This window comes from Phodopus roborovskii, unplaced genomic scaffold, assembly GCF_943737965.1.
Source record: "Phodopus roborovskii unplaced genomic scaffold, PHOROB, whole genome shotgun sequence".
Taxonomy (NCBI): Eukaryota; Metazoa; Chordata; class Mammalia; order Rodentia; family Cricetidae; genus Phodopus; species Phodopus roborovskii.
Genome location: NW_026126409.1, coordinates 11,618,336 through 11,643,781, shown reverse-complemented (window position 1 = coordinate 11,643,781; position 25,446 = coordinate 11,618,336). Strand labels below are relative to the sequence as shown.

Sequence of the window (25,446 nt, the reverse complement as noted above, 5' to 3'; positions counted from 1 at the left end):
GGCCAGCGTATCTCTGGGAAGACTTGAAAAAGGACAAAGAGAGAAAAGTTACCAGATTATTATTATTATTATTATTATTATTATTATTCATTGTGCCCCTACAAGTGTGTGTGTGTGTGTGCCTCTAAAGGTATTATCAGGTATGGGTGGGTGTGAGCATGTGTGTGTGTCATTGCAGTCGTATTAGTTCATGCAAGCATGGGCAAGTATGTATATTTGTGCAGATGTGTATGTGTGTGTGTGTGTGTCCCTGAAGGTACATATAGGGATATGTGTGTATCCCTACAGATATGTTTGTGTATGCAGGTATGATCAGGTGTGGGCAGGGGTATACATGTGTGTGTACCTGCAGGTTTGTGTGGGTGTGCTTGTATTTAGGTATAGACACAACCTGTGCACATTTGTGTCCCTACAGGTATTCAGGTCTATGGAAAGGTGTGTGCATGTGTTCATGGGTAGGTCTGCACCCTAGCAGCAAGTGGCTCTTTGTATCCCTGCCTGAATGAAGCCCAGGTAGAAGGGAAACCAAAGAGGTGCAGAGAAGAGAAAAACAGAGGGTCTGGACTGATCTCTTTCTGGAGACCAACTGCTCACCTAATGCTCCTGAATGCTATCTCAGTGCTTAGCCCCAGGGTTAAGGGTGGGGTGGGCACCTGAGCTGTTCCTCATACACTTGTCCACTGACTGGATCTTCAGGACCCCCCATTTCCCCAGCACATGATTCGCTCTCACCAGCTTGGCTTTCAGGAACCCTGCTTCCTGCCTCCTGCTGAATCCTCTTCACACAGGAGGCTTTGGGTCTCTCATCTTAAATCACAGCCTCGTGCCCGCTGACAGTGACATTGGGGCATCTGAAATGGACAGGGAACTCTAGTGATTGGCTAAGAACTGGTTATGGGTGACTGCAGATAACACACAAGTGCTTGGAGTGTTGAAATACACTTTCAGCTCCAATGACTCCAAACAGCTCCCAAGGAAAACAAATAAACAGAACTTCATCACTGAAACTACCCACTCCATGTCACTTGCAGCCATGTCTCTTTAGTTTTGAAGAAGTAGAAAGGCTCCCACATCTTAACCTATAGAGCAGTGGGCCCTTGACTCATTCTGCAGCTGCAGGGGCTGACAGGTCACCAAGGGGTCATCTGCAGACACTGGGAGCTCTCTCCCCTCTCCCCATTTTCCTACACTTTAAAGGTAGAATAAATGCCAGGCTGAGCCTCGCCAGTCATTATCTCTGAGTTGATGTGTTAAATGAACCCGTTGCTTTAGAGGCTGTAAATGACAAGATTTTTACTGTTAGAGTAATTTCTACCTATTTCCTGTTTGATGTGTCAGACCCTCAAGGAAAAGTCCAAATTTGTCTGCTTGACATACATTTAACACTTCTCCCCTTCTCCAAATTCTAGCATGCTTAACTACTGTTTGCCTAGATGTCAGTCTACACCTGTGGGGTTTAGCTCTTGAGGCCTCTGAGAGGTCCCCAGCCTCAACTCCAGACAGACTTGTGTTTCAGCAGCTAAAGTGGGTGATTACTGGCATATTTACTGTAATTGATAAAAATCACGGGAAATGACATTTTTATTAGTCACTGACTCCAAACCAACACCTACAATGGATGTTATGCCTACAGATCTATTTAAAAAAATTATTCTTCCAAAATCAGAACTTCACGATAGTCTTTAATTCCATGGATTTATCCAGCCTCATTTTAATGTGCTATGCATTGCAAACCTCAGGAAATTCCCTAGACTTTGGGCTGGTTGTGTGGGGGCTTGAATAAGCATATGAGGACAGAGGAATGGGCTGGACAATCTCTGAGAGGCAATGTGGGCATAGTTGCCTGGTGCAGACATGTGTCTATAGATCCTGTCGCTGCCATGAACCACTGAGCCAAGCAGCTTAAGCAGATAAAACAGCCTCTGAAAAAGTAAGCACAGCTTCCTCCCCACAGATCCATCTCCTCAGAGGGTCTTGCTTACCCAGACTGAGCTCCACCGGGTAAGCAGTAGCTATCTGCACAGACTTGGGCAGAGAAGGAAGTTGCTATTGGCCATGGGTGGGTCACAAAGAAAGACAATGATGTTGACAACTAACTGGGCAGTGGGGACATGGGAGGGGGCTGCAGAGATGAAGGTGTAATGTCCCATGCCAGAAGTCCTGCTACAAGAGGCCTACAACACCACCTGTAGTTCAGTTATATCCTGGGAACAGCTGCATGCATATAGAGTCAGGCTTGTCAGTCACAGAACCTGGGGAGAGTAGGCTAATGGGGGGGGAGTGGCTGGGGAAGTAAGAGTAGGGTGGCTAAAGTACACTCTGCAGGGGATGGGCTTCCACAAATGAGAGAGAGAGGAATTGCAACAGAGACAAGGCCAGGAGAGGGCCACTTGAAAAAAGCTGGGAGATTTGGAAGAGAAGGGGTCAGCCCCTGTGCAAATACCTAGGCAGCCAGTGTGAAAGCCTTCTAGTTATGCCCACTGTGGGGAATTAGGAGTTCACAGGGAGCTATGAAATGTCAGGTGGGTCACCATGGGAGGTATGGGGGAAGCAGGGTGACCTCTGTGAAAATGCTTGGCTCTGGCCACAGCCGGGCACTAGTGTGGGTATGAAGGCTTTGGGGTCTGAGAAGCTGGAAGGGATAGAGGGTGGAGGAGGCAGAATGATGTAGGTCTGGGAAATGTGTGTGGCAGTTTCGGCTGCTGTTGACTTCACAGACCCCTTTGATATTTAGAACAGTCCTGTCCTTACCTTTGTCCACAGGGACAGGCGTGTGTGACTTTAGCCATACACTGGATTGCTTTTCAGCCTTGAATCTGGACCTGCATGAGTCTGGCTAACAGTTCAACCTCCTGTCCTAGTATTGAGGATGACTAGGAAAGCAGACAGAGGAAGATTCAGGGGAAGATGGAAGGACCACCTTTATCTCAGACAGACAGACAGAAGGAGGAAGGCAGAGAAGAGACACATCACAGGCCCCCAACACTTTCAGTTTGTGTTTTATTCTCAGAAGACTGCCAAAATGTAGCTGGACTTTCTTTGAACCACCAGCTCCCAAATAATGACATGGAGACTTTTTATTAATTATGAAAATTTGGCCTTAGCTGAGGCTTGTTCCCAACTAGCTCTTATGACTTAAATTAATCCATTTACATTAATCTACATTCTGCCGTGTGGCTCAATCATTACAGTTTCTCTGAACTATACATCTGAATTCCTCTGCAATTCCCTGCCTCAGACTGTTTCCCACAGTTCCTCTTTTCCTGGAAGTCACACCCATCCTCTCCTGCATAACTATTGGCTGTTCAGCTCTTTATTAAACCAACATCTTCACAGTGTATCGTAAAGGAAGCTGTGGTTCTGGAAACATGGCTAGTGCACAGATAGCTCACACAGCATCCTACATATACATTATACACATGTACTTACTCAAAGAGGCAACTTTCTGCCCAGAGGCCCAGCTCAGGAGTTTGTTCTGTACTTGGAAAACTAAAAGGGCAGTCTTGAAAGACAAAGCTTAGGTCGGGGGAGATGTCTTGCCATGCAAATATGAAGACCTGAGTTTGAGCCCCAGCACCTTTGTAAAATTCAGACATAGTGGTTTGTGCTGAGGAAAAGAGAGAGAGAGAGAGATTCCTGTGCCTCACTGACAAAACCATGTAGCTGAATTGGTGAGTTCCAGGGTTAGCAAGAGATCCTGACTCAAAAAATAAAGTGAAGAGCCATTCAAAACGGCCTAGGGCATTGATCTCTGGTCTCTCTCTCTCTCTCCCCCCCCACCCTGTGTGTGTGTGTGTGTGTGTGTGTGTGTGTGTGTGTGTGTGTGTGTGCGCGCGCGCGCGTGCATGCATAAGCACCCAAACATACACATGAACACACACACACACATTCACACACACACACAATTAATGGTGTTCATTATGTCCAGCATACAATTAAAAAAAATCATTAGATATGTCAAGAGACAAGAAGGGAGAGAAATCTATTAAGAGTAGCAGAGGTGAAAAGACAGAGGTGGTGAAGGGGTCCACCACTGGGAGGAGGGGAGCACCACTGGGAGGAGGGGAGCACCACTGCAAGGAGGGGAGCACCACTGGGAGGAGGGGAGCACCACTGGGAGGAGGGGAGCACCACTGGGAGGAGGGGAGCACCACTGGGAGGAGGGGAGCACCACTGGGAGGAGGGGAGCACCACTGGGAGGAGGGGAGCACCACTGCGAGGAGGGGAGCATCACTGTAAGGAGGAGAGCATTTGATGGGGTAAAGGAGAAAGAGTGACTATGAAACCATATGCAATTTCAGACTTGAGTGGTCCCCATCTAAAACAAGTATCTGGAAATGCTCTGCCTGCTGTGTCTTTGTCAGTAAGTACAAATGCATAAGACAGTCATACTGCCTTTACCATCCTCCTTCCTCAAGGGGGCTTGTAACTTCCCAAGCAGACCCTGGGATGGCATCTGGAGTCAACTAAGACACAAGCCACTGAGCACTCTTGCGAGGGAGTATTAAGTTTTGAGACGAGGTCTCTTTCTGTGTAGTCATGTAGACCAAACTGGCCTTAGTCTCAGAGATCTGCCTGCCTCTGCCTCCCAAGTGTTCCCTCTCTCCATCTACCTACCCCCTCTTTTTTGGGGACAATATTTCTATGTATAGCCCTGGCTGTCCTGAAACTCACTCTGTAGACCAGACTGGCCTCAAACTCACGGATATCCACCTGCCTCTGCCTCCTGAGTGAATTAAAGGTGTGTATCACCACTACCTGGCTTCTATGTGCATTTCTTGATTAGACTATTCCAAACAGAAGATGCACCCTGAATGTGGTCGGCACCTTCTGGTGGCAGATAGAACATGAAAGGGACTATTGAGGCGCCTCAGCAGTTATGGTGCATGTGCTCCTTGCATTTGCAGAGAACCTGAGTTCAGCTCTTAGCATCCCCTGGCAACTTCATCTCTGCTGCTGCTCTGCATTTCTCCTCTGACATTAGAACTAACTTCTTCAGGGCTCCGGTGTAGACTGGAGGCCAGCAACTCTGCAGGAACTCCCAGGCCTTATGTACTAGATTGGGACTGCTGAGACATCTGGTCCCATAGACTGAACAACTGCCAGATACTCTGCCTTCCTCTTGTGAGAGAGTGTCACTGTCACTGTTGGACTACTCATATGTCATCGCATAAGCCAATCTAATAGATGCTTTTTAAATCTATAGATTCATCCTATAAGTTCTGCTTCTTTACAGAACCCTGACTAATATAGATACTGAGTGACAGCCATAGTGACCTACTCACACTATGCTCACTCCCCCAAGACCTGCTGGTAGATCACTGTCCAGTGAGGGAGCTAGCAGCCATGTGAAGCCACCAAATTTAACTCCTGATGCTCTCAGCTGCAGCAGCCCATACATTTTGAATGGTCTTAGTATAACTCCACAGTTTAAGGTCCTGTAGTCAATTTTGTAAAAATCTGACTTTTTAAAAAGTCAATCTGAAAGATTTGACTCAATTTCTGGAGTTTGCAATGACTCAGTGATTGAAGAAGGAAGAGCTCGCACACTGGGGAGTCAGATGGGATTAATTTCCTCTTCACTTTATTACTTAGCATGTTGAGATAATCATGGGGGCTGTGCCTGTGCATAGAGGCTCTAGGACTTTCAAGAGCAAGGAATTAATCAGACAGTTTAATATGCAGAGATGCTGGGACATGGCCACCCCTCACTCAGGTGGTCAGATCTGAATATCTGCTCCTGGGCAGGAAGCTGTGTTTCCAGGAAGCAGTGCAAATGAGCCTAGTGTGCGTTCCTCTTGTGAGAACATACACCCCAACCAAATGCTACACTGGTGTCATGGCTACTGTACACAGTGAACAGTTGGATTCTCCCTTTGCAGTTTGCTGGCCTGGGACTGACCCATTGCCAACCTGCTGTGTTCCTTCTGGATATGCAAAAACATTCCTCCACATTTTTCTTTATTTTATTGAAAGCAAACTACACCATCAGATGATTCAAAATGTCACATTTGGCTAGGTGTGGTGATACAAGCCTTTAATCCCAGCGCTCAAGAAACAGAGACAGGAAGATCTCTGAGTTCAAAGCCAGCCTGGTCTATATAACAAGTTCCAAGCCAACTAGGGCTATATAATAAGACCCTGTCCATTTGCATGTGAAACCCCTGGATGTGGTAGGTACCATTCACTGGTGCATGAGAGGAACAGGTGGCAGGTGTCTTAGGGACACTGGCTTTGAGCTGTGTGCCCTGGTAAACTAACAACATAGGAACCAGGACACCTGTTCTCAGATATCTGCTCTCAGATATCTGCTCAGAGATGGTTCTGGAACTGTGGCCTTGTCATCCTTGTAAATAATACATAGTCAAGATTTTACTCACATTCACCAACACAAGTCTGTGGAATATCAGAAAAGCTGTCCTTTCACATAATAGCAGATGCCATGAGCAGATCCCGCTTGTGGAATTCCTTTTTTTTTTTTTTTTTTTTTTTTTTGCAAACCAGATTGGGAAGTCCTCTAAGGGATACCGCAAACCTTGTTTGATCTTGATCTCCATGCTGACTTAGCAAATGAACCCTTAATCCTATGAGTTCATCTAATCAATTAAGTGATAAAAGAGAAGAGGAGAAGAAGGGGAGGGGAGTATGGAGGGGATGAGAGGGACACACGAAGAACACATTTTGTGGGTATGAGGGATGAGAATGGATGAGAAGACTTAGGACAGCCAAAGACAAATGCACAGAATGTTAAGAAACACACCAGCTCTTACAGCAGAGCTGGGAGAGGCCTGGATGAAAATATTAGATTCCGAAATGACTGCCTAAAGCCCAGATGGAAATTGTTAGTCCAGAAGAATCCTTCCAAGACTGGCATTGGCCGTTATCCCACCTCCAACACAGCAGTTTCATCTGCAGAAAACTAGGCAGAATGGGCAGGGGATGCCGGGAACACAGGCACAGGCTATCAAAAGAGAGAGAACAGAATGAAAATGGCAATTAAGTACAGTCCACGGACTTGGACTGCAGGTCTATGCACCCCATGTCACTCAGTAACAAAAATGCCTGTTAGTGAGTGCAAAATTCTCTGCAGAAGAGTTCATGAGGGGGGATAACCATAAACAGGTGGTACTGGGTACTCTGGCAACACAACAGTTAAGTTGTAGGCCACCAAAAGCTTCCAAGTGTCATGTAGCCCACACTCGAGGCTCCCATAAGATTCTTGATGCCTTGCTTTAAAATACTAAGACATATGAAAGGTAGCTAGACAATCACAGAAAGCCTCCATAAAGGCAGCATCTAAAACTAACAAGCAAAGGAGATTTAGAAAAGGTGGAATATTTCCTAGTAACACTCAGAAAGAAGGTATTTAATTTATAAAACAAAATTAGTACAAGTAATACTTAAAACAAAAAAGACAAACAGAGAAAAAGTGTCTGGAGTATATAAGCATGATTACCAGATAAAATATGGTAATAATTTATAAAAATGGTAATAATAATAAAAAATGCAGAACAAGGGAAAGGCACGAGGAACTGTGTAATGAAATTAAACCAGAAGAGAAGGAGGAAAAACATTAGAGAAAATGATAAAAATCACAAGATGGTACAGAAGTTATCACCCTAATAAGAATTTCACAAAGACAGAACAGAAAAGATGGGTTTTAAAGACATAACTTACACAGATTTTTCAGAATCGAAGTGTATGATTTTCAAGGTTGCAAGGACACACCAAACTCCCAGCACAATGGATAAAAAAGACTCACATCCATGCACATTGCTGTGTGATTTCAAAAACCAGAAATCAAAGAAATAAAAACCCAGAAAGGCTGTAGACTGGATTTTAAAATCAAGCGAAGGAAACACAATAGGTCACATGCAAAGGCTCAAGAGACAGCATGACCTGCTTAGGGGTAGCCAACAGGCTCATGGTGGCTGGCATCTTCCCCACCAAGAACCAAACACCATCTGTGCTCTCCCTCTGACCACCACCATGCTCTAGCCCACGTGATAACACAAGAAAAAGAGGTAGAGAGGTAGAGGTGGTACCCTGCACTGCAATTCTAAAAGGAAATAGTTTGGCAAAAATAGGACAAAGGATGTACAAGATTAGTGACTGGAAACTGAGGAAGATAACTAAGAACAAGTGAGAGTATTTCAATAAGGGGTTAAAAGGTGAACACGGTGAAGACAATTATTCCAAAATTCATCATTGTAGGACATCTCCAAGATGCAGAGAGTATGTTGATGCTCTTATCTTTCCAGTTCTAAGGATGGACTCAGAACCTGGTACATGCCAAACACTCCACCACTGACCTATGCCTCCTCCATTAACAAAAGGGAGAGAAGGTCTTGGAAGGTTAGCTAGGTGGTCCTCCTTTGTCAGCCCCCTGAACAGCTGGAAGCAGAGGCGTGCAGCATCATGGCTAGCCAACAGAAAATTTTTCTTTGCTTATATTTATTTGAGGGCAAAGTTAAAATTTCTACATAGAAAGTCCAGGGGGACAAAACTTAGTAACTTATACTACATGTTTTTGAGACTTAGTGTATACACACACACACACACACACACACACACACACACACACACACACACCCGGACTGTGTGATGTTGGCACAAAGACGGATCAATAGATCAGTGTTGTAAACTAAGACATATAGACCTAGGTACGTATAGGCAACTGATTTGTAGGAAGAGTTCTTTATTTATTCTTTCATTCATTGGCTTATTTAATTGATTATTTATTTATTTATAGACAGAGACTTAGTATGAAGCCCAGGCTAGCCTTGATCAGGCATCTATTTCCAAACTTCTGATCCTCATGCCTTAGTTCACAGGCAGGGATTCATCTGGCTGTTTCAATTGAATATATATATATATATATATATATATATATATTCAAATATATATTTAAATATATTTTAATATATGTATTTGAATATATATATATATATATATATATATATATATATATATATGCACCAATTTTGTGTCTGGTGCCCAAAGAGATCAGAGAGAGGCATCAGGTTCCCTGGAACTGGAGTTAGCTGCTGTGTAGGTGCTGGAAAATCTAACTAGGGTCCTCTGCATGACATAGGTGTTCAAGCCCTAAGCTGTCTCCCAGCCTCTAGACAACAAGTGTTCAAACCCTGAGCTGTTTCCCAGGCTCTGGTCTAATTGATTTTTGACAGATGCTGAAGAAGTAGACAGGCAAATGATGCTGTCCTCATAATACCAGACTAGACCAAGTAATCCTGTTAGAAGATGCACCCTTCTGTCACACAATTATCTACCCCATGAGCAGGGACTACATGATGCTGAATGTCATTTGACAGAACATTCTGTGAGATGCCAACTCCCTTTGTTCTGACCATCGGAGAGCCTACTTGCCTATGGGATACTGAGAACTCAAAATATGGCTGCCATGAGGCAGCTCTACTTTATTTTATCTGTTTTTTTGTTTTTTTTGTTTTTTTTTTTTTTTTTTTTTTTTTTTTGCTTTTTGAGAAAGCCCCAGCTAACCTAGAATTCACTGTGAAGAACAGGCTGGCTTAAAACTTATAGTGATTCTCCTGCCTCAACTTCTTATGTTTTGGGATTATAGTTGTATGCCACTATGCTTTACTTATTTATTTTAATTGGATATCTGGTAACTCTGATTTTTTTCAGATGTATTTATTTTATGTGTATGGGTGTTTTGCCTGCAGGTATGTCTGTGTCCAAAGGCTCATGCTATGCTCTCGGGGGCCAGAAATGATAGTTGGATCCTATAGAACTGGAGTTACAGACACGTGTGAGGCATGATGTGGCTGCTGAGAACCAAACTCAGTCTTCTGCAAGAGTAATAAGTGGTCTTAACCTCTGAACCATTGCTCCAGTCCCCTACATGTTAAATTTAAACAGCCGCATATAATGATGGGCTATTAAATTGGACTGTACATTTTGGGAGGAACTTGGAAAATAAAACTATAATAACTTGGAGTTTGGTAAGAGTTTCTTAATTATAATACAAGAAGCTCAGCGTATAAAAGGAAATCAGTAGATGAGGCCTTCATCAAAACTCCTTAAAAAACATGTTTCTCTTTCAAAAGATACAACATTTGCCAGCAGGCTCCCTTGTGTTCAGAATATATTAATAAATCTCTAGCAAGGTGTAACTCACACCTGGAGTCTCAGGATTTAAGGTGTGGATTAAGGGGGATTAAGAGGTCGTTGTCAGCCTCAGATGCAGTAGACCCTTTCTCAAGAAGTAGAACAAAGTAACTCTAGGTCAGGTGGTGACAGCAAATGCTTTTAATCCCAGTACTCAGGAGGCAGAGGCTGGTGGACCTTTCTGAGTTTGAGGCCAGCCTAGTCTACAACATGAGTTCCAGGATGGGTAGAGTTACAGAGAGAAACCTTGTCTCCAAAAAATAAACAAACAAATAAAAAAAACAAACAAAAAACAACAAAAATGGACTCTTAAATTTTATAATATAAAAATAACCCACAAGTATGGTTAAAACATAACAGAAAATTTACCACAAGATGATGTCAGGATGACCAATAGGCACCTGAAAAGATGATGTAGGCAAGTAGTAATTAGGAAAAAGCAAATTAAAACTCCAGTGGGATATTGCTGCACATTCAATCATGGAGCTAAAAACAAAAAATGAGTGTGGATAGGGCTGTGCATAAATGGAACCCTCAGACCTGGCAATGTCATCATGCAAATTAAACAAACTAGGGAGAGGATGTGCCCAGTTACTGGTGTCCTTGATGAGTAAACACAAGGCTTTGGGTTCTACACCCAGGACCCATAAGAGACTACAGTAAATACACCTGAAATCTCAGCACTTAGAAGGTGGAGGTAGAAAGACCAGGAGTTCAAGGTCATCCTCAGCTTCCTGGGTGGTTTGAAACCAGCCTGAGCTAGACCCTGTCTCAAAAAAAAGTACAAACACACACACACACACACAATTGCAATTTAAACAAAACAAACATATCATAGGCCCACCTTTCCACTCTTATGGGCTAACTGAAAACATGTGTCCTTACGTGAACTTATATCCAACTTCATAATGTAAAACTGAAAGCAAGGGCTTGCCAGTTGGTGAGTAAACAGACTGTGGTATAGCCATTCAGCAGAATACTACTCAACAGTGAAAAGAAAGACATACAGATATACACTATAAGTCATTATGGTAAATCAAAAAAGCCAGATTTTTTTTGAAAAAGAGTGTTTATAAAATTCCTTTTATAGAAACCTCCAAAAATTGTGAAATATTCTATAGTGACAAAAGGTGGCATGTGGCTGTCTACAGATGGAGGCATGGCAGGGGCAGAAGAGAATAAAATAAAAAGTGAGGGTGGTAGATGTGTTCATTGTCTTGATTGTCGTTCTGTCATTTTGTCAAAACGTATCAGATTTATACTGTATTAGGCACAGCTTACTTACAAATCAAGTACCTGTGAATAAACTATACATTTTCTTTTTTAAAAGGGTAAGGATTGCTCTCAAGCAGCACAACAGATGAGAAGATAAAATCTCAGGGGAATAATTTTATACCAATGTTTCACCTTGAATCCTATACCCAGCTAAAGTACCACTCTTGTGTAGATATCATTTAGAAGACAAGCCTGCTAAAAACAAAGGCAGAGGGCAAGGTGACAAAAAGTCAGGGACCTGGTGGGTCTGGGGATGTAGCTCAGCTTGTGACTCTAGTTCCATCCCCACATACCTCAGATGTGGCCATCCATGCCTGTCATACAAGCACTCAGGAAGTGCAGGCAGTAGGAAAAAACATTCATGGTCATGATAGCTATGCAGAGAGTTGGGTACCAGTGTGGCATACATCAGACCCTGTCTCCAACAACACCAGCGAGGACCCCAGGAATTTGAGATCTGTGTGGAAGAGAGATGGACCAGTGTGTGAGGGTGGTGGCCATTCTTGAAGCAAATATGTGTGGCCCTTGAAGGGCTGGCACCAAGAAGCTGAGCAGATGGTGTTCCTGCTGTACTGGATCTAGCAGTGTTACTCTGAAAGTAACACAAGAAACTAAGCAGGTGAACAGTCTCATGAAACAAGACCACCAGTGATGTTGGAGAATACAGTCCCACAGGAAAGGTAACCTGATCCTGCTTCACCACAGGCTCAGCCATGAACAGTACTATCTATTCAAAGCAAACTCCAAATGTCAATGGCACAGACCAGGGTTCACCTGCTGTGAGAAAGACGGGTGGGAAGGACAGAAAAGAACATGTCTGTCTGGATAATGACTAAAGCGAGTAAATCCACACTAGGGGAAGCAGAAATATGGATTTAAAGATGTGGGCGAGATGACCAAAAGATGTAAGGAGCTGTTGCCAGAAAATGCGGTTGAGGTAGGTGGAGCGAGCCTAGCAGTGCTGGTGGTCTTTTGTACAGCATTCATGTGTATTACATTAGTCATAAATACTAGACCCTGCCAGCTTTAGATTCCTTAATGACATGCCCTTAGGTAGATGACTTAACGCCTGGTTTCTTTTGAGGGCCTGGCATAGTTAAGTTAGAAGGTGTACACTTAGCATGCTGGAGACCCAGAGATCAAGCCTGGCTTACTGTACTCAGAAGTGTGGGAGGATTGAGGGAGAGCTGGCCTTGGCTGTGCGGTATTGTTTCCTCACAGTGTTCTTCCACAGGGGTGAAGGTTACTTACATGGGCATGTGTAATTCCACAAAAGAAATTGGATTAAGAATAAGTAAGAAAAAGTGAGGTAGACCTGGTACCCTGGAGTTTTTCGGTACCCTTCCTCTGTGACTGTGTCCCCGAGGAATTTTGCATACGGTGCCCCCCCCACAAATACACATGAGGGCCATCTTCCCCCTCCAGCCTCCTGAAACTTTCACCACACAGGAAGTGGATTAACCTGGGTGACTCATGGTAGCTAGAGGGCAGCTGCCCAGTTGTGTGAAAGGGCTGTTGCAGAGCCCTGGGGAATGCTGCATGGTGGAGAGCAGGAGAGAGGAAGCAGGATGCACACTGTTTACCAGGAGAGAGGCTCACAGTCAAGAGAAAATTCCATGACTTTGAATGACATTTCCCAGAAAGAGCTGCAAACTCTGACCCAGCACACTTGGTGGTTAGCAAGGTCTTTGTAGGCAGATAGATCAGGACAGGGTCATCTGTGAGGCCCTCAGCTAGTGACATCTGTCCTTTAAAGAAGGGGTTCTTGACATATGTTGATAGTTCAGTAGGTAAAATGCTTACCACACAAGCCTGAGAACCTGGTCCCTAGAACACCCCCTTAAAAAGACAGGTGGGATGGCACCCAAGTGCAGTCTCTGTGCTGAGGAGTGACAGACAGATCTTGAGAGTTCACTGGCCAGCTCTCACAGCCTACATTGTGAGTTCCAGCCCAACGGGAGACTCTGTCTCAAAAATCAAGGTGGACAATACCTGAGGAATGGCATTCTGGATGGATTCCCACATGCATGTGTGCAAACACACACACACACACACACACACACACACACACTCCTCTCCTGCATGCAAACCTGTATACACACAAACATGCACATAGAAAAGAAAGGAAAAGGACTTTAGATGCAGGCATCCACAGAGATCTTTATCACAGGGAAGATGAGGCAGAAAGCTAATGCTGTTTCCACAAGCCAAGCAATGCCAAGGTCCCAAGGTAGACACTGTCACCACTCTGCACTTGAGAAAAGAAAGAACACATTGGTCTGTTTGTGTTAGAGCAATTGGGATAAAATAGAAGCCTCAAGTGGGGGAAACTCTACACAGCTTTTACCCAAGAGTCTCTTCATGCAGATAAACATCTGGTGGCCACAGAGTAGACATCTTGGTGTGAGGATCATTTGCCTCCAAAAGCGACAGAACCCTTACCTGGCACCAGGGTTCACACTTTAGTAAGTAGTGTTCTGTCATCCCTGATTTAAATTTGGTTATATTAATGAGTAAGATGCCAATGTGAGAACTTTCTTGCTCATTTTAAAAAATAAATAAATAAATCATTTATTTCAGTCTTTAAACTGAGAATACTATTAGAAATGTCGTCTCAATTTCAAAACACTGACTATGGAATTTGGATAATAAAGTAAATTATCCACTCTGTAAGGGAAATTATATAAAATTCTTAAAAACTAATTAAACCAACACTTTATTATTCCAGACTGAATATATCACCTCTGGCATTTATTTGCAGAAAAAAAAAAGAACTGTATTTCAAGTCACTGCTTAAATTAAGCTATGCAACTTCATGAAGACATAAGCAACAACTCGTATTTCTAAATGAATCTGAGAACTGAGGTTCAATGCTGCTATGAACAGTGCAAAATTTCACACTGTCCACAACTCCTAGGCTGACAGAAATGCCTGCTAGTTCTGTCAAGCACTCGAGACAAACAGTTTAATATATATTTCTGTTATGATAGCTTGGCAATCATGTTAAGGCAATATATGCAAAGATTAACATAAACATTTTTCACTTTACTCTTCAAAGATTAAAAATTCTCTCTCTACTGCAGGTATGTCTAGCCTGTGGCCCATGGGCCATATGCATTTCCCAATAACTGAGTGCAGCCAGACATATTTGAAGATTACAATGGCAGGTCACGGCACCAGAAGGCGGGACACCTGCATTCATGCTTCTTAGTCACTCATACTGCTCTGCTGAGCCCTGTCAGGCTGGCATTGGCACTGGGTTTCCTGGTCTGCTGCACTGTCCCCACAGTAATCAGTTTTAACACCTAAACTGTCTGTCAAAACCTAGTTTCCTAAAGCTGGGATGTCACCTGCAGCGATTTAGCTCCACATTCTCACTGAGGCTAAGAACAGCCAGATATGTGCCTCACATGGCCTCTGAGATGTCCTGCATTGCTGATTCTCCCTGAATTAAAATCCCTGTGCTGTTTCTCTGAGTTCCCTGTGGGGTCCAGAGGAAGCTGCAGGAGTAGAAAACAGAGTGGGGACATGTGATGTGCACAGCTGGATCCTGGGAGTGGACCGAGCTGCTTCCTGTGTTCCATGCACAGGCCTCCACAGCCACATCCAGTTTTGTGTTTAGGGCTTTCAAATCTGCAGGCCACTTATTCAAATCCACACAAGAAGGGCTAATAAACCAGATACCTGGAGGTAAATCTATTGCAATTAGCTGATAACCCATGTCCATGTGGATTTCACAGCATCAAGACACCTCCACACCAGGAGTCCTAAGAATCCTTGAGGGGATAGGTGGAACAGCAGTACAGGGGTCTGAGTCAACTGGGGTCCAAGGCAGCTTTCCTGCCTCACCTCCTTTCCAGGAGCCTGGAACATTCTAGAGCAAAGAGGGGGATTTGCCACTTGGTCCTAAAGGAAAACCCATTTAACACACTGTACCACTAGGCAGCACCTGAACTCACCAGTGCCCCAATGTGCAGCAGGTCTCCAGGGGATTCTGAGGCAACAGCAAGCTCCTCTAGTATCGCTCATCTAGTATTTCGATCACAGCAGAACCTCCAAGCCATTTGACTGCCCCTGCTCAGCAGTGAGGCCAACCAACTCCTGTGGTCCTTTTAACAAGTGCTTCCTTCTCTAACCACAGGGCTAGAACCACAGTCAGGAACTCACAGCTCTTCACATACTCCAGAAGAACGTCCCAGATGTGCTTGTCTACTGCCCCACCTCTGCACTCAGAAGGCCAACGGGCACCCTGGAATTAGGCCAGCTTCTCTACTCTGGCCCCTCAATCCCTGCATCTGCCTTGAAAACTCAACTCATAGCAACGATTATGTCGCACAGAACCTGGCTGTGTTGGGAATTACAGCTTCCTAAAATCCCAAATCAGACACCATTGCTGTGCTCACAGCATGGAGTTTGTTGAGGGGTTCTTGGTGATATCAGGGTGTCTGTCCCCACATGAGAGTACATTCACTAAGGAAGAGACTTCACAGACACAGTGCCAGCCAGTGTCAGGGACTGCAAGAGCAAGTGTGGGAAGGTGACCCTTTGGGGGCCAATTAAAATAAATCCTAAGCAAGTTATCTGAAAACTTTACTATAAATGTTCTCTTCAAAATCTGTTTGAACATCCTCACAACAGTTTCACTTTAAAATGTATGTTATTGACATTGATAGCAAACTTGTAGCCCATCCCATGGATTGATTTAAGCTTACCCATTTTTTATTTATATTATGTTTTGATGAAACTGAATAATCTAATTTGAACTGTGACTTTAGATGGCATTCCATTGCTTAAAATGGCGACTGCATATGATCTATTTACATTAGGATAATAATGTGTCATCTTATTTTTTTAATGCTACATATAATTTTCCTTAGCAAGTAGATCATGCCATTTATCTAAATTTCATAGTATTTTAAAATCAGCACTACATTTATTCACTCCTTCCCGTCCCTCCCCCAGCCTGGAACACTGAAATAACTGATTTATTATTTTAATTGAGCATTTTAAATTTTAAAATGAAAACCACCCTCTCTGGTTTCAAATCTACTTACCTGTCAATCACTTACTGAGTTCTTCCATAGGCAGTAGCTGCACTTATCAATACAGTGGAGGCCACCCCACTGTCACACTGAGCCCAGCTGAGATGAGCCAGTTAATCTGCATATAGAACTTTCACAAACACTGCTTGTCCTGTGAGACACTCTCACAGGGCATACCCATTTTGCAGATGCAGTTATGATACATTCGAGGAGAAAAATGGTATCTTTGCCATCTGGTTAGCATAGCAGGAACATTGTGGTGACTCCAGAGTGGTACTGATCCAGTTTATGTCTACACAAACCCACTTGGTTAAAAGTAGCAGTTCCAGCAGGCCTTTCACTTTCTGGTTTTTGAAAACAGATCTGTCCTTGGTCTGTATAGACTAACCTTCCAGAGATCCCAGGTGTGTTCGGGAGTGCGCTGAGGTGGGAGGAGGAGCTCCATCATAATCTTCTAGCCACAGGGTCCAAACAATGCAACTCAAAAAACTCTCTCCTCCCACTGTTTTTTTTTTTTTTTTCCTTCAAAAATCACCAATTGAAGAACTAAATGAGTACTTTATAAATAACAAATTGCTACTCTGATCTTAATGGTCTCAACATAGCCCTGGTAGTTGTCCACTGTAAACACCCAGTGCCATCTGCAAATACAGGCTCAGCAGGCAGATTCTTGTGGTACCCTGTCTGAGTCCTGGTCAGACCATGTGTGAGAGACCATTCTTGCAAAGCTCCACATCTGAGTCTGCTACTGAAGGTTTAGTCCAAAGTCACCATAACAAAGCCAGTTCTCCACTGGGTCACATCACCACTGCAACCAATCACAGTCCAACAGTCCACACTGGGAGGACCAGGAAGTTTCAGGAATCAAGTAGCTTCGTATTCTTCTATTCTTCGGAAGGCTTTCTCAGACTCCCTTAGGCCAGGTCAGATGCTCATGGCATGTCCCTCTGTCACAAGACTGCAATACCATTCCTGTGTGACATGGGTCTCACCCATGGGACAGTGAACCCTGTCCAGTTGATCTTGAAATCATGATCATCTGGCAACAGGCAAGAATGATGTCTGTGGAACAGATAGGGAGTGTAACCACTCTCCAGTAGCGCTGAAGCCCCTGCACACTGGGTGGATCCTTGGACCCCACCTCTGCCATGCCTGCCTCAAAAGTCCCGGGGTATGTTTTCATTTCCCCTGACTGTTTCTGGGGGCCCTTGATTGCTGGGCTCTGAAACCCAGTATGTCCTACCTAGGTGTTTGCTGATTTTGGTTTCGCATCCTAGCTACAGACCCACAGTTGAAAATGCTCTCTACTTGTCAAGTGTAGAGAGATATCTTCGTTAACCTTCTCTCTTCAGTTCAGTGTAGAAACAAAGGACTGATTTCCAGCTCCACAAAGCAGAGGTTCAAGCCCTTCCATTTTACTGACTGTGCTTGTGGATTTAGTTTTTAAAAGCCTGACTGTTAACAGTCCTCTTCCTAGTTAAACATGCTCACCTAGAAGTCCTCTATTCTGTCATCTTTTTTTTTTTTTCCTAGACGATCTGGTTGCTGTTTCTAATTGGAGTATAGGTCACCCTTCCTTCCTTCCTTCCTTCCTTCCTTCCTTCCTTCCTTCCTCCTCCTCTTCTCCTCCTCCTTCTTTAATCTATAGGGCATTTTTGCCTGTGGATTCCCTGACTCTTGTGAAACTGGGGTCAGGTCTTGCACTGTGCATGTCTCTTTCCACTCAGTGTGCCACCGCTGCCAAGTAACATCTCTCGTTATCATTTCTGGGGTGCTGGGAGAGAAAACAACGTCTGGGTGATGGCTCTTGTCAGTTTCCCCATTGTCAGGCCCAATCTTACGTTCCTCCACACTCACAATATTTCCCCACTGGGAACACGCCTGACATTGCAATTTCTCACAACTGCAGCTCTGCAGTGAATGCCTAATTCCCGAAACTGCAAAATCTAACAAAAGCTGATTTTTCCACTGATTTGACTGGCTGACTATTCCGAGGCTTTGCGTGTGGTGACCCGCTGTTCTCCACAAACAGCGTCTTTAATATGCCCACACGGCTGTTCTGAAGTGGCTGGGGTCAATTAAAGCCTCACGAGCTGCCCGAGGGGCATTCAGGAAGACTCCATGGCCAGTGTCTCTCCAGTAGCCACTTTTCCCATAGAGGTCATGTAGCAGCTGGTCCCGCAGCATTCTGGTCTTCAATTCTAAACTTTGAATTCAGAACATACTTTCTCTCTCAGAGTCTACACTGTGCTCACTGTGCAAGGATGTGTGACTTCACCAATAGTTCTTTCCTTAAACACACACACAAAACCAAAACAAAGAAACACCTAAAACTGACTGATTCTTCCTTTCCCTGCTGCTGGTTTTAGGTGAAAATTTAGAAGCTCTGGCAATTTTGTGCTTTTTATTTTTACTACCCAAACATATGCTCTTTGTCTATGGGTATGCTACTTCCTTGAGGTTTTACGCGTTTTCCACACTTGTCCAACATTGCCAGTGGAATCGTCTCAGTACTAATCCTTGGGGTTCTAAGGAAGATGAGCCTACTTTATACAGTGTCTTCCAGCTTCCCTCTGCTCAACCATTCCACCTTCCGTGTCTTTATCAGGCTGAACAAACAGTGCATTTTGCCCGTTGTTATTTCACTCCGTGTAGAGAACCAGGTCTGGCAAACAGACTGCAGTGTTAACGCATTCCATTCATTTGAACACCACCTCACCCATAGCCCCAAAGAGAGGAAGTGAGGGGCTGTGCAGAGTCTAAAATGGAGCGGGATTCACCAAAGGACTACAAAGTCCAGCTTTTGAGGACTTGGTCAAGTACGCTGAGTTGTGTTAATAAAACCTCTCTGGAAGAGAGGCCTGTGAAGCTTTCTCCTTAGACTCCCAAGGAGCAGCATGCAGGTGGACCCCTAGACTTGGCCAGAACAAACATTTCCCTGAGATCAAGACCTCTGAAGGCAGCTTGCCGCTGCCCAGGCCCAGACCCAGGCCCACGCGATCCCGCTGGTGACCGCTGTTTCGCAGGGTCCTTCTACCGGGAGCAGCGAGCCACCCTGCCTTTTCTTCGCCTCTGCTTTCCAGGAGACCCTGCTTCCCTTCCCCCTCTCTGAGCCCACTTGTTGCCGTCTCCCCTGGGACCTGTTTGGTTCCCCCTCTGATTGTGAAAGGTCTGGCTTAGGCTGACCCCAGGTCAGGACTTTTTCCGCTGTAATCCTGTAGTCGTTAACACAAACCCTCCTCCCTTAATTCCCCAACGGCCTGCAGGCAAGTGTGGACTTGAACAAGATGGGCGCCAGTCCCTTACTTGCCATCCCCGAAAGCATGGACGAACTCGAGGAGGGGGGAATGCCTCAGACGGGGCGGCTGTGCTGGAGAGGAGAGGGGCCTCGGAGGCGGGAATCGGATCCAGGATCAAGACAAAGGGAGGTCCTTGCAGCGAGTCCAGGGAAAGCCCAGTGAGAGCAGAGGTTGGAGACGGAGAGCAAAGCGAAGAGATGGGAAGGGGTGGGAAGGGAAGAAGTGGTGGACCAGAGGTTGCAAAGAGGGACGTGAGAAGAGCGGGGTGAGGGACTTAGCGGACTGCAGAGCCACAGAAACGAGACTTGGAACCCCGGAGGCAGAGCACTGCGGGAGGCCGGTCCGCTCCCCGAGGGGTCCTGGCCCCAACACCCGGGGAGCCGCACTGTCCCTGGCCGGACTGCCCCGCTGATAGGTTCTGGAGGCCGGTGAAGCCAGGTCCTGCGGGGCGCAGCTGGAGAAGGGCCTAGCGGGAGTGGGGAGAAGGAGGCCAGGGGGAGTGAGAGGGGTGCGGCGGCCCAGATCCTAGCCAGAAGAGGCAGCCTGGCTGCTACCAGTCCGCCCGCCACCCTACACAGAAGGACTCTGACGCTCACTCCCCCAGGGGCCCGCGCAGCATCCCTCCTCCCCAGCCGCCAGAGCCTCTCAATCCCGCCAACTATTCCGAGCGCCAAGGCCAAGTCTGCTTTCTCTCCTGAACTTTCCCAGGACTCTAACCTAGGGTTGGCTACTGCCGCTGGGCTCCCGGACACCCGCTGCGAAAACTGGGTGGGGAGAGGGCGTGACCACTAGAACACTGAGCCCGAGTCAGCGGCGCTGGACCCCGGCTGGACCGAGCGAGTCTGCTTTCCCGCGTCCCCAGAGCACGAGTGCTGGGGAGGGCTTCTCGAATTGACTGGAATTTTCCGGAGACCGTACTCGGCATTGCCCAGTCTTTGTCGGGGCGGGGGGAATGAAATGCGTGAATATGAGTGTTATTCTTCTCCCACACGCATGATTTTAATAGACCTATCAGTCACATCCCGACACATCTGCAGATCAGGCGCGCTGCGCCCGCAACTCCTTAAAAAAAATTAATTCGTTTCATCTGCCTTCTAGTGTGTTGAAGGGAGGGTGTCAAAGTCTCGGTGATACCAATAAAAAGGGGCTAGTTAGTTTTGTTTTTAAGTGAGGAGGAGAAGGGAAGAGGAGAGAGGGAAAGACACGGGGGGGGGGTGTGGAGGTAGGGGGATGGCGAGACCTTCAAGCAAACCACCCTGCTTAGCTCACAGGTGAGTTTCAAAGCCACCCAGATTTCTCACACCAAGTTATGCAAACTTTATCCAGGCTTGACAAAGATTCTGCCCTGTCCTCCACACAGGTTTTAAACAAAATTGCACTAATAGAATGAAACACCACTCATGCGCTGGAAGTGGATTATCGTGTACTGATGAACATAAATAACCTCTTGTTGCTTGGCGAGAAACTGTATCTGTCCTTGAGTTGAGCTCCAAATAAGGCCTAGGAGAAAATTCTCTCCACTTACTTAAACTGGAGAGAGCCTGCCCGGAAACTGGCCTCAATCTCCAGAGGAGTTCCCCCTAATCCTCCTGCTTTGTTTTCAAATTAAGTCATTAGAGAATTTCTCCTCGCCTTTAACACCGGTAGAACCCAAAGGAAGGTGGCTTGGAGGCCCGGCACAAAGAACCAGGCACTGGGTGGAGCTCAAGCAGGGAACACAAAACACACAAAAAAATGAGGGGGCTGAGCTGTCTAGTATTTTCAAGATGATTAACTTTTTGTGTTGTGCTTCACTTAAAGTCGGCCATAACTCCTATGACAGGGAGCCCTGGTTTAGCTGCCCACAGCCAAGGCACATCAGGAATCCCAGAAGCCTAGGTGTTCGTGATAGAGGTGAGTGTGGCAATCCACTGAAGAAGACTTGGTGTTGGCTGCCTGTCACCAAAGACCCTTGTGAAAGGTGGGCTGAACCCTGCAAGTATCCTAGAATTTCTCTGAGGAGGTTCCTGGGGCTCTTCTTCCCGGACAGCCAGAGTGCGGCTCCCTCCTTGGATTCTTAAGCGAGCAAAACAGTTCTGAAAACAACAGAGCAAAAGCCAGCCCTAAGAGAAAAGTGAAGAAAGGAAAAAAGGGGGGAGGGGGTGTCCTTTTATCACCTTGTCAGAAAGCAGTGGTATCATCCTTGAATCTCTTGCGATCACTTTAAGGAATGAGGGGTTTAAGCCAACTCATCAAAATGACTTTAAAAAACAAATCACACACGTCACTTGTAAGATTAGCATTTATACTGAAAGGTATTCTCCAGTGCAGGCCGAGCTAAGATCTTACTGAATTGATAGAGTAAGTCCACTTTCCAATTGCTCATTCAAAAGAAAAAGAAAGGAAGGAAGAAAGAAGGAAGGAATGAAGGAAAACTGAGGGGGAAATGACGGGAAAGGCGTCTCTCTGGATTTAAGGAAAATTTCCTTCAAAAATAGAATTTCATTTTAAATGACATGATTAATTTCAAAACATATTTGCTGCAGTATAGCTTTTAAATGCAATGTTTAATGCTGTCAGATTATTTGAAGACAAAGTTTTACAGAAAACTTTAAATTCCAGGAAAAAAAAAACCCTGCAATGTACCAATAAACACCTAGAAAAAATATAATTAAAAATATTTAAAGCATCAAACACCTCAAGATCTGATCAGGGTTAATAAACACCACATTCTGTGTTTACATTCCCTAGCAACCTGCATCCCATTTCACACAGGAGAGGGGGTGGTCTGGTGTGTCTGTGTGTGTGTGTGTGTGTGTGTGTGTGTGTGTGTGTAAGAAAATCTAAAAATTATGTTGCCCTTTCCCAGAGAGGAAGGGGGAGGAGTTGGGGTAGGACCTAGGTGAGGGACACTTCACTTACAATCCCAATTACGTGGATATCAAAGGCACACTGTTTTGGTGATGGTTGTTGGCCCCCATCCTTGCTTGGCCTCTGCCCACCAGTCCCACCATTGAGCACTGCTCTTTCTCCTCCCAACCAGGATCAAGCAGCCTCAAAAACTACCACAGTAGGTGAAGGGCAAAAACACAGCAAAGAAATAAAATAAAAACTTTTCTTTTTAAAGGCCAGAGCTGTGGCAGTTAAAGTTAAAATTTTGTAGTTACTTCCCTTCTGTGTTACCTTCAACTCTACAAAATAATCTAGTTCGCCTTTCTCTTTTCTCACTGAATAAAGCTCCTGAAACGCTGCCCTGGGGCCGAAACGCTGGTGCTTGGGGCTTCCTTACTCTTGGGCCCTACTGATTAATTTCTCCTCCAACAGATTGCTAATTGTATTTTGAACTCACAAAACATGCATATAAAATTAGCACGTTTCAATTTCACAGGGAAACGGGCTTTTCCTTGTTAAACCTTTGATTCAAATTTTGATGCATTTTGGGGGAAATCTCTCTTTTTTGATTTTCGGGTTTTTAGATGAAAGATTTGCAGGCTATGTACATCATCTGACTCCTCTTCCCCCACCCCGTACCGCAACGCCTAAAATAAAAAATGTCACAACGCATTTACAAGAAATAATACAAAACAAAACAAAAAAAAAATGGAAATGCTCGGATACAGAGTTTTACAAAACCCAGAATATATCTCCACCGCCTGAGAGGGGATCGCGGTATAAATGAACGAACCAACCCAAAAGAGCGGTAACAACTACAAAATAATAAAACAACAACAACAACAAAAAAACAAACAAACAAACTTGTAAATGTTTGGATCTGCCTTACTACATTTATAACAAGTGAGAACAGCTCGAGGTCCATCACTCGGCCTCAGGCAGGAGAGCCAGAGGGAAGCAAATCCCGGAGAAAGTTACAGTGCCGGCAGTCATACAAAAGTTGGCATCGCCTCGCTGGGTTTTGTCTTTTGTCCTCCCGAGCCGAGAAAAAGCTGTGTGCTTCCACTGCGGACGATAAATACTGTACAAAAGGTTTCGTGAAAACACCAAAGTTCAGTCTAAGATGCCAGTCTGGTGTCAGCGCCTCGGAGTCCCGGGAAAGGTGAGAGAGGGCAGACGTCACCTGGCGGTCCGTTTTCCAGAGCCGTCTTTTTTTACAAGAACGTGAAGACGTCTGTACAAAGTAGAGCTCTGGAGGTTCTGGCGCAGGTCTCACGCTCGTCGTCGCCGGGTTGGCAGCCTCGAGCCACAGTGTCCCCGGCGTCCCCGGAGCGCTAGATATGCGTCAGGGGCACCGTGCCGTTGACGCCCGCGCCCGCGCCTTGGTAGTGCTGTGGCAGCGAGTGCAGCCGGCTTTGGGCCGCGGCAGCCGCTGCCGCCGCCGGGTCGCCACCCTCCCCAGCGGGCAGGTACATGCTGATCATCTCGCGGAGGTCCCCCGGGCACGGCGCCCGCGAGTGCGCGGGGGCCGGCGGACTGCCGCTGGGCTCTGACTTGACTAGCGAGCCCAGGGCGCCTAGGGCACCCGAGGATGCTGCCGCTGCAGCCGCCGCGGCCGCCACAGCCGAGTTCTGGTGCGCGCCGCCAGCAGCTGCGGCGGCGGCGGCTGCGGCGCCGTAGGGGATGCCGCCGTAGCCCGAAGGCGACGCGCTCATGTAGCCCTGAGAGTTGGAGATGGGGCTGTACTGCAGTGCGCCCATGTCGTAGCGGTGCATGGGCTGCGGGTTGTGAGGATGCGCGTGAGGATGGTGCGGGTGAGGATGCGCCGGGTGCGCGTGCGGGTGCGCGCCGCCCGCGCCGGGGTGCTGCCCGTAGGCTAGCTGTGCCTCCTGCATCATGGCTGCGGCCGCGGCTGCCGCGGCTACCGAGCCGGGGTAGGCGCCGTTTGCCCAGCCGTTGACGTGCGCGTAGCCGCCTCCCGCCGCGCCACCAGGGCTCTCCAGGCGCTGGCCCACGGCCGCCGCCCCGACGCCCACGCCCACGCCCATGGCCACGGCCGCACCACCGCCACCTGCGCCGGCCGCCAGCAGCCCACCGGCCAGCGAGTACTTGTCCTTCTTGAGCAACGTCTTGGTCTTACGGCGCGGCCGGTACTTGTAATCCGGGTGCTCCTTCATGTGCAACGCGCGCAGCCGCTTGGCCTCGTCGATGAACGGCCTTTTCTCAGCCTCGGACATGACCTTCCATTCGGCCCCCAGGCGCTTGCTGATTTCCGAGTTGTGCATCTTGGGGTTCTCCTGGGCCATCTTGCGTCTCTGTCCGCGGGACCACACCATGAAGGCGTTCATGGGCCGCTTGACCCGATCCTGGTTGGCCTTGGTGCCCCCCGCCGCCGCCGCCACCCCCGCCCCCACCACCGCCCCCCGCCCGCCCCGGCCGGGCCCGTGAGGTTCGTGGGCGCCTGGGCGCCGCCGGGCGAGTGCAGATCGGTCTCCATCATCATGCTGTACATCTGGGCGGCTCGCGGGTTCACCGGCACCGCAAAGAGAAGGCCTGGAGCATAGACGGCCGGGTGGGGGGTGGGTGGGTGGAGAGAGGATCAGCCCAGAGAGACTGGGGGGGGTGCTAGCAGAGAGAAGGGGGTTGGGTGGAGGCAACAACAAAAAAGAGGCAAAAGCACATGCACTTAGCGCGGGTCCAGCTCGCAGGTGGAAAGTTTCTCAGGGTGCACAAACCACTTGCCAAAGAGGCCGACGGCCAGGATGATCGCAGCTGCCGCCGCCGCCGGAGTCCGGGCGCTCTCGGCTGAG

General features: G+C 46.6%; 1 protein-coding gene across 1 annotated transcript; it reads right to left on the bottom strand.

The window, feature by feature from the left end:
• Positions 1-23,840: 23,840 nt before the first annotated feature.
• Sox1 (SRY-box transcription factor 1) lies at positions 23,841-25,250 on the bottom strand. Its single transcript, XM_051181997.1, is given in 3 exon segments — positions 23,841-25,023; positions 25,025-25,063; positions 25,065-25,250. Coding segments are annotated over 3 exon segments (1,176 nt in total). The 5' UTR covers positions 25,149-25,250; the 3' UTR covers positions 23,841-23,970.
• Positions 25,251-25,446: the final 196 nt, after the last annotated feature.